General features: G+C 38.5%; 1 protein-coding gene across 5 annotated transcripts in view; it reads left to right on the forward strand.

The window, feature by feature from the left end:
* The window catches only part of NCKAP5 (NCK associated protein 5), a 965493-nt gene that overhangs the window by 513890 nt on the left and 433966 nt on the right, over positions 1-17637 (forward strand). For all 5 annotated transcript variants that reach the window (XM_073884776.1, XM_025857088.2, XM_073884781.1 and 2 more), the window contains one exon: positions 7824-7957. In XM_073884776.1, the coding sequence (XP_073740877.1) occupies positions 7824-7957 (134 nt within the window). The remainder of the gene's footprint in view (positions 1-7823; positions 7958-17637) is intronic.

The following is a 17637-nucleotide window of genomic DNA, read 5'->3' on the forward strand; positions in this document are numbered from 1 at the left end:
TTACTTACTTACTTACTTACTTACTTACTGGAATATATAGGTTTTTCTCCACATCCTGGGATCATGCAGATAAAAATGGCTTTTTGATACTTGAAACAATTTAAGTAAATCTTAGAAAATTATCAGGAGAGAATTTTAAGAAAGTGAAATGGATTACCTAGGGAAACTGTGGAGTTTCCTTCCCCAGAGGTTTAATCAGAGGATAGTAATTAAGTTTGAGGAAGTTTAAGGTCTGTGTTAAGGCTCTGACATAGAGACAAGATCATTTGGTAGAACAACAACTTGGACATAATATACCTTTCTTTTTTTCGTTTGTGTGTTTGATTCTTTGTCAAAGGCCCAACTCTGTGCTTGTGGCCAAATAGGAAACAGACTTGGAAACTTGACTCTCAATTCAGATTTCTTTTTCTCCTCTGTGATGTACAGTCAGCTCTGCTATAATGCAACCTCTCTGCATTCCTAAAAATCATTGCACAGGGCTTGTGGGAAAAATGGAAGTAGGGGCACGAGACTCAGAAACTTGATCAGTGACACATTAAAAAAAAAAAACAACAACCCAGGAACCTAATAAAAATGACAGCTAAGTTTTACTTGTGTTAAATGGTTAAGTAATACAATAAATATGGCACGTCACCTTGAAAAAGACAGGCAGTTGGCTTGTGTAAGGGTCACTGGAAGGGCTATGGCTTGTGAATTGTCAAGTGGCAAAAGGAAGGCTGCCTGAAATCAGAGGGCAAGTTATGCCACCAGGTGTGGGTGGGGTGGCTCTTAACAGGCACATTAACTGAGGGCACTGGCTCATCTATCTTAAATCGGTGTGATTTGTGTATTTCTATGCTAGGTTCAGCGGGGTATAGTTTTCTGTGTTCACTTTGTGTTTCTCGTGAATGAAGTCAGGCATAAGCAAGTGTGAGATTTGGGTCACGCTCAGATTGGCCCCTAACACAGCCATTGCCTTCAAACAAATTTATGCCCTTAAAATAAGTGTTAGGAGGCAGTCCAGATAGTGAAGCAGGAAGATGCTAAACTCACCTCCTCCGACAGACACAATAAATCTACAACTGCGTATGGGAAACTTCTCTCTGTACATTCACTGCACATCTCCTTGTTCTCAGATGAGAAAAGGACTGCATTCAGGAGGGTCAGAGAAGCTGAGATGAGATCTCACCACAAACCCACCCCCAGCTCAGTGACCCACAGTTGGGAGGGAACTCAAAAATCCAGAGCTTCTCCTTGAGGAGTGAAGGGTTTGTAGATTATATCAGTCACTCTAACTCTTAAGACCAATATTTGAGAGATGAGCCACCAACACATCTGCTTTGAAGACTCCCAGGGCTTGTATCCATGAGACCCAAAGGGCTACAGTGAACTGAGAAACAGCTCTTAAAAGGCTCAAATGCAGACTTGCTCACCCCAGGGCCCAGCTCAGAAGTAGCAGTTTGGAAAGCACCCAGACTATGAAGATTCATTTGCTAATCTTGAAGCATCCATTGGAGGGGTGGGTGCCTTTTGGCATTCTCTCAAGGGATGGAGGCACTGACAGATGCCATCCATCCTTGTGCTCTCCCTCTGCCTCACTAAAGCCTGGGCTACCATCTTTGTACTTTTTTTTCCTTTGGAAGATGCCATCTTCATGCCCTCCCTCTGCCAGAGTTCAGAGGCATTATTTCCCAGAGGGGAGCTCTTACATACATCTGGTGCCCTGGTTTGTTTACATCTGATACCCCAGTTTTTGTGGCTGCCACCAGGGGACCCACTGTGCTCGTGGATCTCGAGGCTGAAGTGGCTTGTGTTCCTGGATACAGTAGGAAACTATTGGAAAGAGAGTTCTTGACAGACTGCCATCCCCAGGACAGTGCACAGATAGCAGGCTGAAAACACCAGTTCACTTTGTGAGTAGGTATATTTCCATGTTCAGGAGCTTTAGTCTAAGGGATAGGTTCCTGGTCTGCCACACTTCTAGAGGCCTATTGAGGTGCTCTCAGGGCTTAAGTCCCCAGTCAGGGTAATGTGCCCAAGGGAGGAGGATACTTAGGGTTAGAAGAGAATAAAACTGAGACCAGAATACTGGGAAATGATAACTGGTAAAGACTGGAAACAGGAAGAGGAACCAGGCAATGAAGCTGGAGAAGAGCCAGAAAGAATTCATGATCTTGCATCAAAAAGAATAAAGTACTTAGGAATAAATTTAACCAAGGAGGTAGAAGACCTGGATATCAAAAACTACTAGACATTAATGAAAGAAATTTAAGAAGACACAAATAAAGGGAAAGAAATTCCATGCTTATGGATTGGAATAATAATACTGTTAAAATGTCCATACTACCCAAAGCAATATATAGATTCAATGGATTTGATAGATCCCTATCAAAATTCCATTGCCATTTTTCACAGAAATAGAAAAAAAATCCTAAAATGTGTATGGAATCACGAAAGATCTCTAAAAGCCAAAGCAATCTTGAGAAAGAAAAAAGAAGGAGGCATCATGCTCCCTGATTTCAAACTGTATTACAAAGCTATCATAATCAAAACAGTACTTTATTGGCATAAAAAACAAACAGAAAAATCAATGAAACAAAATAGCCCAGAAATGAACCCACAATTAATATAGTCATTTAATTTATGACAAAGGAGGCAAGAATACACAATATGGAAAGGACAGTCTCTTCAATAAATGTAGAAACTGTACAGCCACATGCAAAAGAATCAAACTAGACCACTATCTTACACCATAGACAAAAATCAACTCAAAATGGATTCAAAACTTGAATGTAAGACCTGAAACCATAAACCCCTGGAAGGAAAACTGGGCAGTAAGATACTTGACATTGGTCTTGGTGATGATTTTTTGGATCTGACTCCAAAAACAAAAGTAAACAAGTGAGATCAAACTGAAATCAACTTCTGCATAGCAAAGGAAATCATCAACAAATTGAAAAGGCCATGCATTGAATGTTAGAACAATATGATTTACTAATGATATATCTAATCAGGGATTAATATTCAAAATATATACAGAACTACAATACAACAGCCAAAAACAAAAACAAAGCAATCTGATTTTAAAATTGGCAGAAGATCTGAATAGACATTTTTCCAAAGGAGACATTCAGGTGGCCAATAGATGCATGAAAAAATGTTCAATATGACCAATCATCAGGGAAATGGAAATCAAAACCACAAAGATGTATTACCTCATACCTGTTAGAATGACTTTTATAAAAAAAAAAAAGTGTTGGTGAGGATATCAAGAAAAGGGAATCCTTGTGCACAGTTGGTAGGGATATGAATTGGTGCATCCACTGTGGAAAACTCTATGGAAGGTCCTGAAAAAAAAATTAAAAATAGAAGTATCATATGATCCCGCAATCCTACTTCTGGTAATTTATCTGAAGAAAATGAAAACATTACCTCAAAAAATATATATAAGCACCCCATGTTTATTGCAGCATTATTTACAATAGCCAAGATATGGAAACAACCTAAGTGTCCTGGATGGATGGATGGATGGATGAAGAAGTTGTGGTAGGTATACAAACACACACACACACACAAACACACACACACACACACACACACACACACAGGAATACTATTCAGCCACATAAAAGAATGGATTCTTGCCATTTGCAACGACATGGGTAGTTCTTGAGGGCACTAAGCTAAGTAAAATAAGTCAGGCACAGAAAGACAAATGCCATATGCTCTGACTTTCATACGGAATGTGAAAACAAAACAAACAATAGCAATAACAAAAACCAAACTCAGAGATTCAGGGAACAGATTGGTGGTTGTCAGAGGTTGAAGAGCAGTGGGGGGTGGGCAAAAGGGGTGAAGGGAGTCAAAAAGTACAAACTTACAGTCATAAAATAAGTCATGAGGGTATAATGTACAGCACAGTGACTATAGTTAATAATACTGTATTGCATATTTGAAAGTTGCTAAGTCAGTTAATCTTAGATGGTCTCATCACAAGGGAATAAAAAAAGAACTTTGTAATTATGTATTATGATAGATGATAACCAGGCTTCTTGTGATTATATTTGCATTTGTGTATACAAATACTGAATCATGTTGTACATCTGAAACTATTATATGTCAAATATAAAAATAAAGAAAGGACAGAAAGTTGGGATGGCTGGGTGATAGACATTGGGGAGGGTATGTGCTACGGTGAGCGCTGTGAATTGTGCAAGACTGTTGAATCACAGATCTGTACTTCTGAAACAAATAACGCAACATATTTTAAGAAAAAAGGAAAAGAAGAAGATAACAGGAGAGGAAGAAAAGGGGAGTATGTCAGAGGGGGAGACGAGCCATGAGAGATGATGGACTCTGAAAAACAAACTGAGGGTCTAGAGGGTAGGGGGGTGGGGGGATGGGTTAGCCTGGTGATGGGTATTGAGGAGGGCACGTTTTGCATGGTGCACTGGGTGTTATGAACAAACAATGAATCATGGAACACTGCATCAAAAACTAATGATGTAATATATGGTGATTAACATAACAATAAAAAATTAAAAAAAAAAAAAAGAAAGGACAGAAAGAGTATAAAATAAATGTTAGAGCAGAACTGACTATCCTAAGAAGAAAAAAAAGATGGGGGTGGAGGATGGGACTTGAGGTCAGAAGAACTTTGTTCTGGTCCCAAAGCTGTCATTTCTAACAGTGAGACCCTGAGCAAATTCCTTCCCTTTCTTTATACCATCTTCTTTATCTTTAAATGAAGTTGATAACAACCAACTTTGCCAAGTTGTCCCGAGGGCTAGATGAAGCAATGAAGGTGGAAACATTCTGTAAACTGTGACGTGCTCTCCAATTCACGATTTTTCACATAGAACTTATTTCAGAGGTAGAGATATCAACTAAAGAAGAACAAAGGGTTGAAAGTTCACCCACTCAGAGACAGTTTTTGTTGAGAAAACTATGCAAACCCTCCTTTTGAATGAGAGTAAAAGCCCGTGACTTGAAAAGGAAGGGGTGCTGTATGGCTGGTGAAGTGTCCTGTTAACATGTGTCTCACATCATGTAGATTCAGCTCAGGGGCCAGTGCTTGTGTTCCTCGTGTAGCAGTTTGGGGGCAATGGAAGGAGAAGCCAATGAGAAGGAGAAAAGGTGAACTTGCTAAATGAAACTGGGAGAAATACAAATGTGGTCCCCCATGAGTTTAGAAAAACACTCTCAGAGTTTTCTTAAGATGGTCTCTTAAAGCAAACCCAGCCCAAGGATTCAATGGAAAGAGACGGTCGTGGAAATGTGGCCTCATCAGGTCTACAACCCAGATTTCTGTGACATTGTTTTTTACTTACTGCTCTTCAGTGCCCAGCAGCACCGTATAAATGACACTCAACTCTTCTGCATCTCTCACTCCCTTTCACTCTCCATGCTGTAAAAGATATAGAGCAAACCTGTGGGAAAAAATCAAAATTACTTTGGGGACAAATTGGTTTATCTCTAGGATACAGCTATTATCAAAAAAAAAAAAAAATCTGACCAATCCATTGGTACATTCTTTTGTTACTTTTATCCATGTTTTATAATTTGAGTAAAAAAAAATTTCCCCTACATTTTGAAAGTGGATATGGCTTATTGTCAAGCTTTGATGGTTTAAATGAAATACTATTGAAAGGGAATATATTTTAGTAAACAACTTTTGCCTCATTAGTCTTTGAATTCCCTGGAACTTTGTCTGTGTTGTACGGGTATCATTTTATTTGTATTTGAAAAGGCATTAACAAATTGAACAGAAAAGTTTATTCATATGGAAAATGTGCTCCCTTATTAGATTTTGGGGAATTATTCAATATGACAGTGAGTGAATCTATGTGACATTCTTCACGTGTGAAGGAAAAATGGATGCTATCTTCTCTTCATACACTGTGCTTTTTAACTATTTAACATACACCATTTGTTTTGCTTCTTTTGGGAATCAAAGCACAGTCTTCCAAATTCTATAATAAAGGTGACTTACCCGTGTTCCTTCTAGTCCAATGAGTTTATACAGAGATGAGTGTTGATTATGTGTAATAGTGGAGTAGATTTTATTTTTATCTTTTTATTGTGGTAAAATATATGTAATAAAATCTAAATAATGAAATAAATAATAATATATGTGATATAAAATTTGCCATTCTATTTCTACAAAAAATTGACTTTGGTTAGCATGTTTCTCCTTCAAAACCATGTTTTTCTTCTTTTCCAAAGCTGCTGGAACATGACAGAATAAAGATTTGATTTTGATTTTTCTTTTTCTGAATCTGATAGAAGTAACTGATTGTGTGGGGGTGAAAAATGGAAACCAAAGAGTTTGGGACAGAAGCTACAGGCCTGACTTAGCTAAAGGCCAGCTCCGGAATCAATAAGCAAATATATGTCCAGTATGTTAAATACAAAAAAATACATATACACATTAGACATAGTCCTAATCTCAAAAAGATGTTTATGTAGGTGAAGAACCATAATAAATGCACATGAAAAAATTGTAATAGAAGAAAGTAAGTACACATGTATAGGGTGGCAAAGAGCATAGGTCTGTGGAAATCAAGGAAGAGAGAGAATAATGAAATGATGTGGGGTAAGTTCTAGAGAGATGGTTCAAAGCCAAGCCTGGCAGAGTCTCTAGGCTTTAAGGAGACCTCAGAGGGCTTGTTAAGCAGGAGGAAGAGCATGGTCGAGGGTGCATAGGCAAGGGAATATATAAGTATTTTTAGAGGATCTTGATTTATTTCCAGATTATGGTCTACTGTTTCCTTCATAATCCTCAGGAGAACTTTTCCCCCATGAGTTAGAGGTGAAGAAAATCCATCTTTCCTATCACTTCTGGTGAATATGTCCCATGCAGTAGATAGCATTCCATCCTGGGTAATCCATGGTTCAGAGTCATCATGCAGTCTGCAGTCTTTGCTTCCCTTCTTCCCATGTAAGAATGTGGGTCCCTCCTAGTCAGGTAATGAGTTGTTCTTTAGTTTTCATCACAGAATATCTATTCTGCATGCAAAGTGCTCACACTAGTAGCAACAATATCCTAAATAGCATGACATGCTAAAAAAAAAAAAAAAGTAGTAGCAGCAACAAAACAAAAACAAAACAGAAAGACATTAGCATGGCTGAGTCAGTAATGTCAGCAGGATTCAAGTTTGCACACTTCTAACTGGTTCCAGGAATGAGTTTTTGCTGAACCATCTATTCTGGGTTGTCCAGTACTTCTTTGAAATACTGATTCCCATTTGTGAATGAGTTAGTTTTCTGTGATAATAAATAAAGTGAGTGGTTTAGCCTATCTTTATCTGTGAAAAACTAACTGGACAAATAAAAACAAAATATTTAACCATATTCTCATCAGCTCCATGGCCTAATTAAGTTGAAATTACAGGTCCTTGTACAAAAATCACTTAGGTTCCTTTAAAAGCATAGACCAGAGATTGAAGAGATGAAATAATTCTGAACAGGCACTAATGATCTTACTCATCATTACTCAAATTATAATACATTTGGTAGTATTACTGGGTCATAGATCTTCATATCTGCACAAGAGGCCACCTGGTTTAGTGAAAATTATTCAAGCATTAGAGACATCAGCCAGGATTGAAAACTGTTACCTTCTGGTTTTTATGACAAATTACTTAGATGCTTCTGATCCTTAGTTTTCTTGTCTGTAATAAGAGGTTAATAATAGAACCTACTTCATGGGGTTGTAATGAGGATGAAATTATATATAAAGTCCAAGTTAGCACTTAGTAACTGACAGCTATTACTAATTATTTTTTTCTCATAGTAATTAAGAAACACCACCTTAAAAGTCGTTCCCTTTGTGCGTTTCATAGCAAGAGAAGCTGATGCATGAATTGGAAGAGGAGAGACACTTACGTCTTCAGAGTGAGAAGCGGTTGCAGGAGGTGACACTGGAGTCTGAGTGCAACAGAATTCAGATGCGTGGCCTCCAACAGCAGTTCTCCAGGTATTGTTCTGAACTGAGTTTCTTGCTTCAGGAGGGGCATCTCTTCCTGCACCAGTAGCCCCTGTGCTTGAATTTCCACTGTGAAAGCTTCTGTTGAATTTGAGGAGCTAACTTACCTATAGCTTAGACCTTCTCCTCTGGCCACGCCATCATATGGCATTTGGGCCAATTTGTTGAAACTTGCTATTTGCACCTTGCATAGTCTTGGCTTTATTGGATCTGGTTGTCTTTTCTTCCCTGATGGCTTTCCAAGGGATTTTTCCAGGAAGATGTGGTGGCTGTGTGGCCTATAGGGATGTCCGGTGAAAGGCCAGCCAGGAGGATGAAATTTTACCGGGCATCATAATTCTATTTTAAGGAAGACAGAGAATGTGAATCTAATCATTCAGTAAGCTCTTACTCAGTACTTAAAGGAAATATTTACCAATAGTTAAAAAAAAATCAAAATCAATGAGTTTCTTTCCTTTAAAAAGACCAAACTTGAATTTGAAAGGAGCATTCTGAAAAGTAGCTCTTAGATTTAATTCCCACACAGAATCTTTCAGCTTCCAGGTACAGTTACTGTGGGGCCAGGTGAAGGTTCAGCCTATTATTTAAAATCTATTTAGTTCCCTGGAAAAAAACCCCACAAACTTGTGCTATTCCAGTCCTGGGACCAGATAATGGGAACTCTGGGAAGGACGATTTACTTTCATTTCTGTATCTCACTTTACCATTTGAAAAATCAGGAAATTAATTTCTGGGTTCTTTGTTTTTTTCTCCCTCCTGAGGCTGTCCCAGGTTAAATCAAGTTTGAGAAGTTGCCCTAAAATTTTTCTGAGCAGTCTATGTGGATCTTGCCTTTAATTTACCAATGGGATTTGGATGTGATCAGTGATGGATAATATGGCTTCCTCATTATAAAACTTTTATAATGATAGCTTAAGTTTTGGATGTGTCACAGGGAGAAACCGAAGTTGAGCCTCCAGATGATTTATCTCATTGTGACTAATACCATGGATGCTTGTGACTTTGGTTTAGAGTCTTCTTGGAGGAACAGGGTAGAAAGGATGGATGACCCCCCTGCATTCAGAGTCATAATTTAACACCCTATTCCACTCTCTGAGCCCATGGTAAATACACAGGTGCTGTAGAAATGCACCCATCAATACTTAAACAATGCATGTCCCACCCCTCCCAGGCTATTACTTATACAACCTTGTGCTCGATTTTTCATTTGTTTTGATGGTAACTCTCACTTTATGTCTCCCAACTTGAAATAATAGACCTCCCCCACCACTTTTGAAGCAGCTCTAAAACAAACACTGCTTTGTAATACTTGCCCTTTTAATGATACAGGAAAGGAGGAGGTAGATCACCCTACCCTTTCGCTATCTAATTGAGACGTCTCTGTATTCAAGCTATTGATTTACCAGGTGTGAGACACATGGCACAGTAAATTATTTTCGTATGATGCCAGGTCATCTGCTATAAATCAAATGACACCCATACAGAGCCGAGTTGCATAAGGGCCAAGGCTACATCCTAGACTGAAAGAGAAGATAATTATATGTAGAACAAATAGTGGTTGGTTTTACATACTGCATTTCCCCTGCTATATAATGAGTTTCCTTATGTAAAGCTTCATTGGAACTGAAGAATTCGAGTCCAGTTATAGCCAGATAGCTAATGTAAATCAGCAAAGGTGGAAGAAAAAGTATATATCACAGATAAGGTAATTACACAAAGGGAGAGAGGGAAATAAACCATTAGAGTCTCTTACTGATAGAGAACAAACTGAGAGTTGATGGAGGGAGGTGGGCGGGAGAGGGGTAGATGGGTGATGGGGATTAAGGAGGGCACTTTTTGTGATGAGCACTTGGTGTTATATGTAAGTGATGAATTACTGAATTCTACCCCAAAAACCAATATTGCACTGTATGTTAACTAAGTGAAATTTAAATAAAAAATAAAAAAAAAGAAACAAAACACATGAACAAGGGGGGAAAAAAGAGAGAGAGAGGCAAACCAAGAAACAGACTCTTAACTCTAGAGAACAAACTGCTGGTTACCAGAGGGGTGGTGGGTGGGGGGGTGGGTGAAATAGGGAATGGGAATAAGGAGCACACTTGTTGTGATGAGCACAGGGTGATGTATGGAAGTGCGGAATCACTGTATTGTACACCTGCAACTAATATCACACTGGCTGCTAACTATACTAGAATTTAAATAAAAACTTTTAAAAAGATAATTATACAATAATTTAATTAGGCCAGCTACAGCATTTTTGATGGCTTTTGGCATTTTAAACTTTGGTTTGTAAGGTACTTCTGGTTCTGTTTATTTAAACAATCCTGTTACTCTAATTTAAGTCTTTGTAAAATTCTCCATATTGTAGAACATGTGTATAGCTCATCAGCCTTAGACACGGTCCATGTCTAAATACTCACATAAATAATTTCCATATTCCAAATAATTATATTGAATTTAAAACTTTTATATTCATAATTTTCTCCTTTTCCCTGGGTCACCAAGTTTGTTTTGTGCATGATGCTCCCTGAGATGTAGGCTTACTTTGAATATTGTTTATAGGACGAGTTTACTTTGAAAAATAACGCTAGTAACCCACCTTTTCAAAGTTTGTGAAGTGGCTTACAATAAAAGGTAGCTTTACAATATGACAAATAAAATGAAAATAGAAAATAAAAGCCACAAAAGGGTAGTGTGGCAAGTAATCGTACTTACATGGCCCGCCGTGTTTTCTGAGATTGAGCATTTGACTTAGTTCTAAGATTTCCTGGCAGACATGATTAAAAGGAAAGTACAAGAGCCTATGTAATTGTTATCTCCTCAACAAAGGTTACTACCACTCAGGGAGAGAAACATTGTCTCTGGTAACAAACTCATACTAGAACACATCCCTTCAGAGATGGCATTGGAGGATATAATAGACAATCGTCCAAAATTGTGCAGATGAGGATTAATTCACAGAAGTATTGCTAACTTCTGCAAGGTCATTTACGTCTACCAAGTTAAGGGACTTCTGAATGTCACAGTACATGAAATAGGAATGCTGGTTTCATGTCTAAATGATAATGAGTAAGTAGAACTCTAGTGCTTACAGATCTCAAGTCAGGCACTATACTGCAAGTTCATGGGAGCCTCTAGAAAGACACATGTTGCATCTTTCTGATACCTGTTTGGAACCTGGAGCATAGAGACGTGAGATGCTGAGGTGTGGGCGGAGCTGCGAGAAGTATTTTCCTGGTGTAGTTGATGGCATTGTCACCATACAGGCATCTAAACAGTAGGGAAGGAGATTCTGGAGTCTCAGATTCAGGGATGGGGTGAGGCTTTGGAGGGGAAAGTGGATAACGAAGTTAGAAGCCGGGACAATCAGGTATACGTGCGAGGTAGAGTTCAGGTGTCAGAATGAGTGCTGCAGGGTAATTAGTCCAAGGCTTGATTTTATGCAGTTTCAGTGAGGTGATACGCCTCGTGGCTTAAAGGCACCAGGCAAACCTGAACATTGTGATTATCTCTGGTGATGAATAATGGGATCACTTAGGTGATAAAAACCTATAAAAACGTTTGAATGAGTAGTTCTCTTTTATGTCACCACCAAACCTTCATTTATAATTCCCCCTTCCTCTTGACCTCTGATTAGGGTGTAATGATCAGCAGTGGTCCAAAATATGGACAATAAAAAGAGAGAGAAAGAGAGAGAGATGTGACCAGAGATTACATAATCAGCTCTAAGCTCATAAATCAGAAACGGCCTGCACTGAGGGTGATTCAGGCAGCCATAATAAGCTTGATTCAGACCATTTACAACCTTTCATCTAAGTATAGAGAAGAGAAAAGGTACTTCCAAATTAAGCCTTCCCATACATGAAGGAGTATTTCAATAGGGTGGTACTGAGAGTCAGGCAGCAGTGTCGTTAGGGCTTCTTTGTCTTGATATTTGGTGATATAAATCGAAGATGCTTTCCAGATGTCATAATGATTGTTTAACCTGTTGTCTGAGTGGTATACATGGCTGGGCATATTTTATGTGGTTATAGCTTTGTGCCCCATCCTTCTATGATTCTGTAACTGTCTCTACCCTCCCTTTAACTGTTCATTTGAACTGTGCATGTCTCGCCAGCCAAGGTTAATGATATGAGTATGGCTATATCACTGCCTTCCCTCCTATGTAAAGATTAATGTTGGCACCCCCAACGTCATTACCTTGAGTGAATGAATTTGTTTGTGCATCAGTTAGTTTCACCTAGACAAGCACTTCAGGAACACTCTCTCCAACCAGGTGGGCTCTGTTGAGGTAGAAAAACAGTGATTAAAAAGAGGGGCACCTGGGTGGCTCAGTTGGTTAAGCATCTGCCTTCAGCTTAGGTCATGATCTCAGGGGCCTGGGATCAAGTCCCTCATTGGGCTCCCTGCTCAGCAGGGGGCCTGCTTCTCCCTCTGCCTGCCACTCCCTCCTGCTTGTGCTTTCACTCTCTCTCTCTCTGTCAAATAAATAAAATTAAAAAAAACAATAATTAAGAAGAACCAGCTTTGTGAAGAAATAAGCAATACATGACTGTTGATTTAATGCAAACCATGTACGAGTTGCACCTATATTTGACTTGGTTCCTTTGGAAACAATGCTGTCAATGCGTAGATTATTGCCAAAAGCTGCTGTTCTTACCAGACAAGCAAACATTTTTATTGTGGGTACAATAAGATAGAACACAGTATGTGTCAAAAAATGTAGACCCCAGGTAGAGAAGACTTACGTGCATATATGAACCAAAAAAACCCCATTTATAGCTTAGCCATAAATAAAAGAAACTTTTTCCAAATTCAGGACAGTCAGACTTCATATTTGTTAATGGTATGTTACCACGCAAAGGCATGAGTCAAGCCAGATGAAATGAGCACTAATTGTATAGTGCTACTGGCAATAATAATACACATGTTTATCATATATGAGAGCTCCATGCTACAGTGTTTGAAGCTTTAAATTAGAGTCAACCTGGTAGACTCGCCACCCAGAAGACATATTTTATAAACTACTGCTAGTGAACCATACCACACCCGAAGCATCATCAGAAATCAGTTAGTGTTTCTCTGCAGCCTTGAAATGTTCCCCGTGTATGTGTGTGTGCATGCGTGTATGCACGTGTGTGTGTGTGTATGTGTGTGTATTTACACCATGCAGTGTAAATTTAAGTAAAGGGAACAATTAAGCTTTTCACCCATAATAGACAAGGATAGTTAAAAATCACCCAAATGGAGTCTAAGCTTTCTCCCCCTACCTCCAGGACTTTTCTGCACCTGTTTTGACCTTCTCTCCCTTCATAGTTATCTGCTGCCTTGAAGCTATTTCTTTGCTTACTGTAACTGGGATTTCTCCTATCACAGTTGATTGCTATGCTTAAGTGCAGTTGGCTGCGTGCTGAACTTCAAGGAGACGTAAGTGGAGATGGTTTTACTGCTTAACTCGTTCACTGGTTGCTGTTCACATTATCGGCTCTCAGACACTTTACGGAAGCCTAGGTTCATTTTCTGCTGCCCATTTGGAAGCTGTAGGCACCTGGCATAGAAGTGTGTGTTGAAGAGGATAATATGCCCTTAAATGTTCTATCCACGTATTCCCTTCTACCTCTGCATCTGTTGGGTACATGCGAAGAACATTTTCTCTACATCTTTAGGAGGAGTAAAACATAACAAGAGGAGAAAAGCTGTCAATTGACCTTTGGACAGTCAACAGCACAGAGCTCTTTTGCTCCTCTTCTGCATTTGTTCCTATCTCAGACCTTTGTCAGCTTTAACCTATCACAGGGGCTGGCTCTCCTGAGTGCCTTGTTCCTCCTGATAAATATAGAGGGCAATTTTCTATTGATTTGGAGTTGCTGTTTCCACACTATCAGCAATATTTCTAGCTGAGACTTTTCATAAAAATTGGGGCCTCTCATCTCCTCTGAGAAAATCTAGCAGAAGTTTAAGATGACAAAGCAACTTTGGCGAAACAATAAATTTTCTTCAAATCACACAGATGGAAAAAAAGATTTTAAATAGCATCTTTTAAAATGCCTGGTTCGCATAATATGGATCATGTTTTACTGTCAGAAGTTTATGTCTTAGTTATCTAGTGTGTAAGCTCTTGCTTAAGCAGGGCAGAGGGAGGCTAAAACCAACTATAAGAGAATAGGAAAAAAAAGAAGGACACCATTTTCAGCTCCCCGAGCAACTGATAACTTAATGCTGAACACTGCTTATTTCCTTTGTATTTCTGTTTCTGCATAAAACATGATGACATTGTCATAAGTTTCCTAAATTCTTAACAGAGCTATATGTTGTTGAGTAGAAAACATAGAAGTTATATTGCCATTATTTATCCCAGGTAGAGAGAAGAGTATCAACACAGAGTATAGTTCCAATTTTATTTCTTTGTTTTTTTTTTCTTAAAGATTTTATTTATTTATTCATGAAAGACAGACAGAGAGAGAGAGAGAGAGAGAGAGAGAAAGAGAGAGAGGCAGAGGGAGAAGCAGGCTCCCAAGGAGCAGGGAGCCTGATGCGGGACTCGATCCCAGGACCCTGGGATCATGACCTGAGCCGAAGGCAGATGCTTAATCATCTGAGCCACCCAGGTGCTCTCCAATTTTATTTCAAAGAGCTCCATCCTATTAAATGGGGCTTCCTAGGACCTCATTCTAGCTCCACTTCTAACTAGCTTAATAACTTCAGTAAAGCAATTTGAACTTTTTAGATCTCAGTTTGCTCAATTGTAACATAAAGAAGTTTAATTGTTTATAGTTTTATATAATGCTTCTTACGGTTTTTAAAAAGACAGTGTATTTAAACTGAAGTGCATTACTTGAGTAAAGTTATAATTAACTGTAGTAACCAGGCCTTCTTGAAGTTCTAACAACCAGGCTTTTGAGCTGGGGATGTGGGGTCAACGGTCTTACACTCCACGCTGTGATCATGGTGAAGCTCTGTGGGGTTGGGCTTTCGCCATGTCTGTTTTGGTTACTTGACTCTGGAGAAGTCGAGAGTAGAAAAGTGCCAAGCCCAGATGAAATATTTCTGTTGAGCACAGCCAAAATTGAATACCAAGGAACTTGACTGGCAAAAGGAAGCTATGATCCTCTGCAGTGGACATAACCATTATTGCTCTTGGCTCTGATGTTGTCTGCTTTAGGATTTATTTGACCTGGTTTGGGAAAAAGCCTGAACAGAGAGAACTTTATGACATCTAGAATTGTTTTCACCTTTAAACAATTTCTCTGAAGAAACAGCCATCAGTAAAAACAAAAAACAAACAACGAAACAAAAACAGTGATTTAATCTCCTTCTAAACATTTTTTAAATTACCCATTATACTCTTACTATGTACCTATCCCCTCCCCAACATACTTTTTTAAGAAAATAAATACAGGATATAGAATCCATTTTATTTTAAAATTGGAAACTAAATTCATTCTTACTCTGAATAATAAATACTTTTTGGTCAGATCTGCAGAAAATCCATTTTTTAGGTGTACAGTTTGTTCAGTTTTGACAAGCATATACCATAGTGTAACCAAATCAAAATATAGAATATTTTCCTGCCCCTGAAAAGTTCCCTGATTTCCCTTTGTTGTCAGTTCTGACTCCATATCCTAAGCCCCTGGCAACGACTGGTCTGATTTCTCTCCGTGTAGTTTTGCCTTTTTCAGAAAATCATATACTTTTGAGGCTAGAAATAATTTCACTTTCTGTGTCTGGTTTCTTTCACTCAGTGTGTCTTTTGATATGCATCCTTTTCGTTGCATGCGTCATTGGTTCATTCCCTTTTATTGCTCTGTAATATTCCATTGTATAAAAGTACCTATTTGTTTATTCATTCAGCTACTCACGGGTTTCTTCCAGTTGGGGTGAGTATAACGTTGCTGTAAACTTGTGACTTTCATGCTGTAATTTCAGCGTTTTCATTTCTCTTGGGCAGATAAGTAGGAATGAGATCATTACAGAATCATGTAGGAAGCATACGTTTAACTTTATAAGAAACTGTCAAACTTTTTCAAAGTAGCTGTGCCATTTTTCATTCTCACTAGCAAGGCCTAGGTGTTCTTCCACGTTAATAAGTGCTTCTTGAAAAACAAAACACAGATACAGAAAACCACACACACACAAAATAACTGGCTTAATGAATTATTCTAAGGCGAACACTCTTGTAACCAACATCAAGAAAGAAACTCTACCAGCTATCCAGAATGCCCCTGGGGGCCTCTTCCCATTCTCAATCTTCATCTTCCCCCAATAAGTAACTAATATCCTGCCTTCAGAACAATAACCTCCTTGTGTTTTTAGTGTTATCTCTTCCCGTATATCCCCAGAGACTTTAGTTTAGCCTTGGCTGTTTGTTATAAAATTGGTTATGTATTTTAGGTTTCTTTTAACAGATAGGTTACCTTCTATCACTTGCTTTTCTTTCAAAGACCTGTTGAAGAACCTAGAGCATCTGACCTGCAGAATTTCTCAGTTTAAATTTGTTGTTTGCTATTCTTGGGGCAGTTTAACATGCTCCTCTGTTCTCCATATTTCCAGCAAATTGGCATCTGTTTCCATACACTGCTCTTAATAATGATCTATATAAGGAGATCAAGGTTGTTGTTGCCTAAGGGGTGGAGAACTTTTCTTGTATCCCCATACATTTCTTATACCACAACCAATAACCTTTGCCATAATATGCATTCAGTAAATATTTGTTGGTTGAAGAATGAGTAAATAGATGAATGAATATGAGAATGAATGAATATCTTCACTGAAACAGAAAGGTGCAGCCAGGATTGGAACACTTAGGTTAAACATGGAAGAATTTTAAAGATAGTGTGTTTATGATAGAAATTTGCTTCCAAGAGAGGTTGTAGAATGGTCATTCCTGTGAATCTTTTAAAACTTTGATAATAGTCATCATTCTTAGAGTTATAAACCATGATGGCCTGGGAGGATGAAAACCCAATTTCCCATTCCTGGGCTTCTATGATAGAGTACGCACCTATAAAAGATGAGTTGCCTTTTTCTCAGAATATTCTTTGCAGAATTCCTGTCTGCAAGGCACTAAATGGAATTTGGTGCATTAAAAGTTTACTTCCCATAGGGTAAAATTTACTTTCAGAGAGTGTTTTATGACCCTTAGATAACATTTATACTAGTGTTTTTGTGGTGGTGTATGGGGCAAATGCAATGCAGCAGTCGGAGGAGGAAGGATCATTTTCTGATTACCTTTTCGGTCTATAAGCAGTGCCTTTAATGAATGGTATCCCCACAGAGTGGGTCTCTGAATGCTGGTTGTAAATACTTGGAACTATTCTTTGGGATCCTTTGTGTAATTTGTGAAGAATTATTCAGTTAGGATGGTTCTTATTTATAAATGTCTACATCTGCTGTTAACAAACAGCCTGGAGCTTTTAGGAATGTTTCCCCCAGAATAGAGCAGGGAATTAGCTGTGCTGAAGCTATGGGCTCCTGACAAAAGAAATGTGTTGTGGTTTTCATTAAATTGTGTTTCAGAATTTTTTGCACATTTCCCCTGACCAAAGGTTTTCACCTGTCATTTGGAGTAGCAGCAAGTGACAGGATATACTTTCACAAAACACAAAGATGAGTTTATTTTGCCATATTTAGTCCCTATAACATTTCAAGCTGTTATATCTTATAATAAGCAT

The sequence above is a fragment of the Callorhinus ursinus genome, unplaced genomic scaffold, assembly GCF_003265705.2.
Source record: "Callorhinus ursinus isolate GAN/ISIS: 27379988/994484 unplaced genomic scaffold, GSC_fseal_2.0 scaffold2, whole genome shotgun sequence".
Lineage (NCBI taxonomy): Eukaryota > Metazoa > Chordata > Mammalia > Carnivora > Otariidae > Callorhinus > Callorhinus ursinus.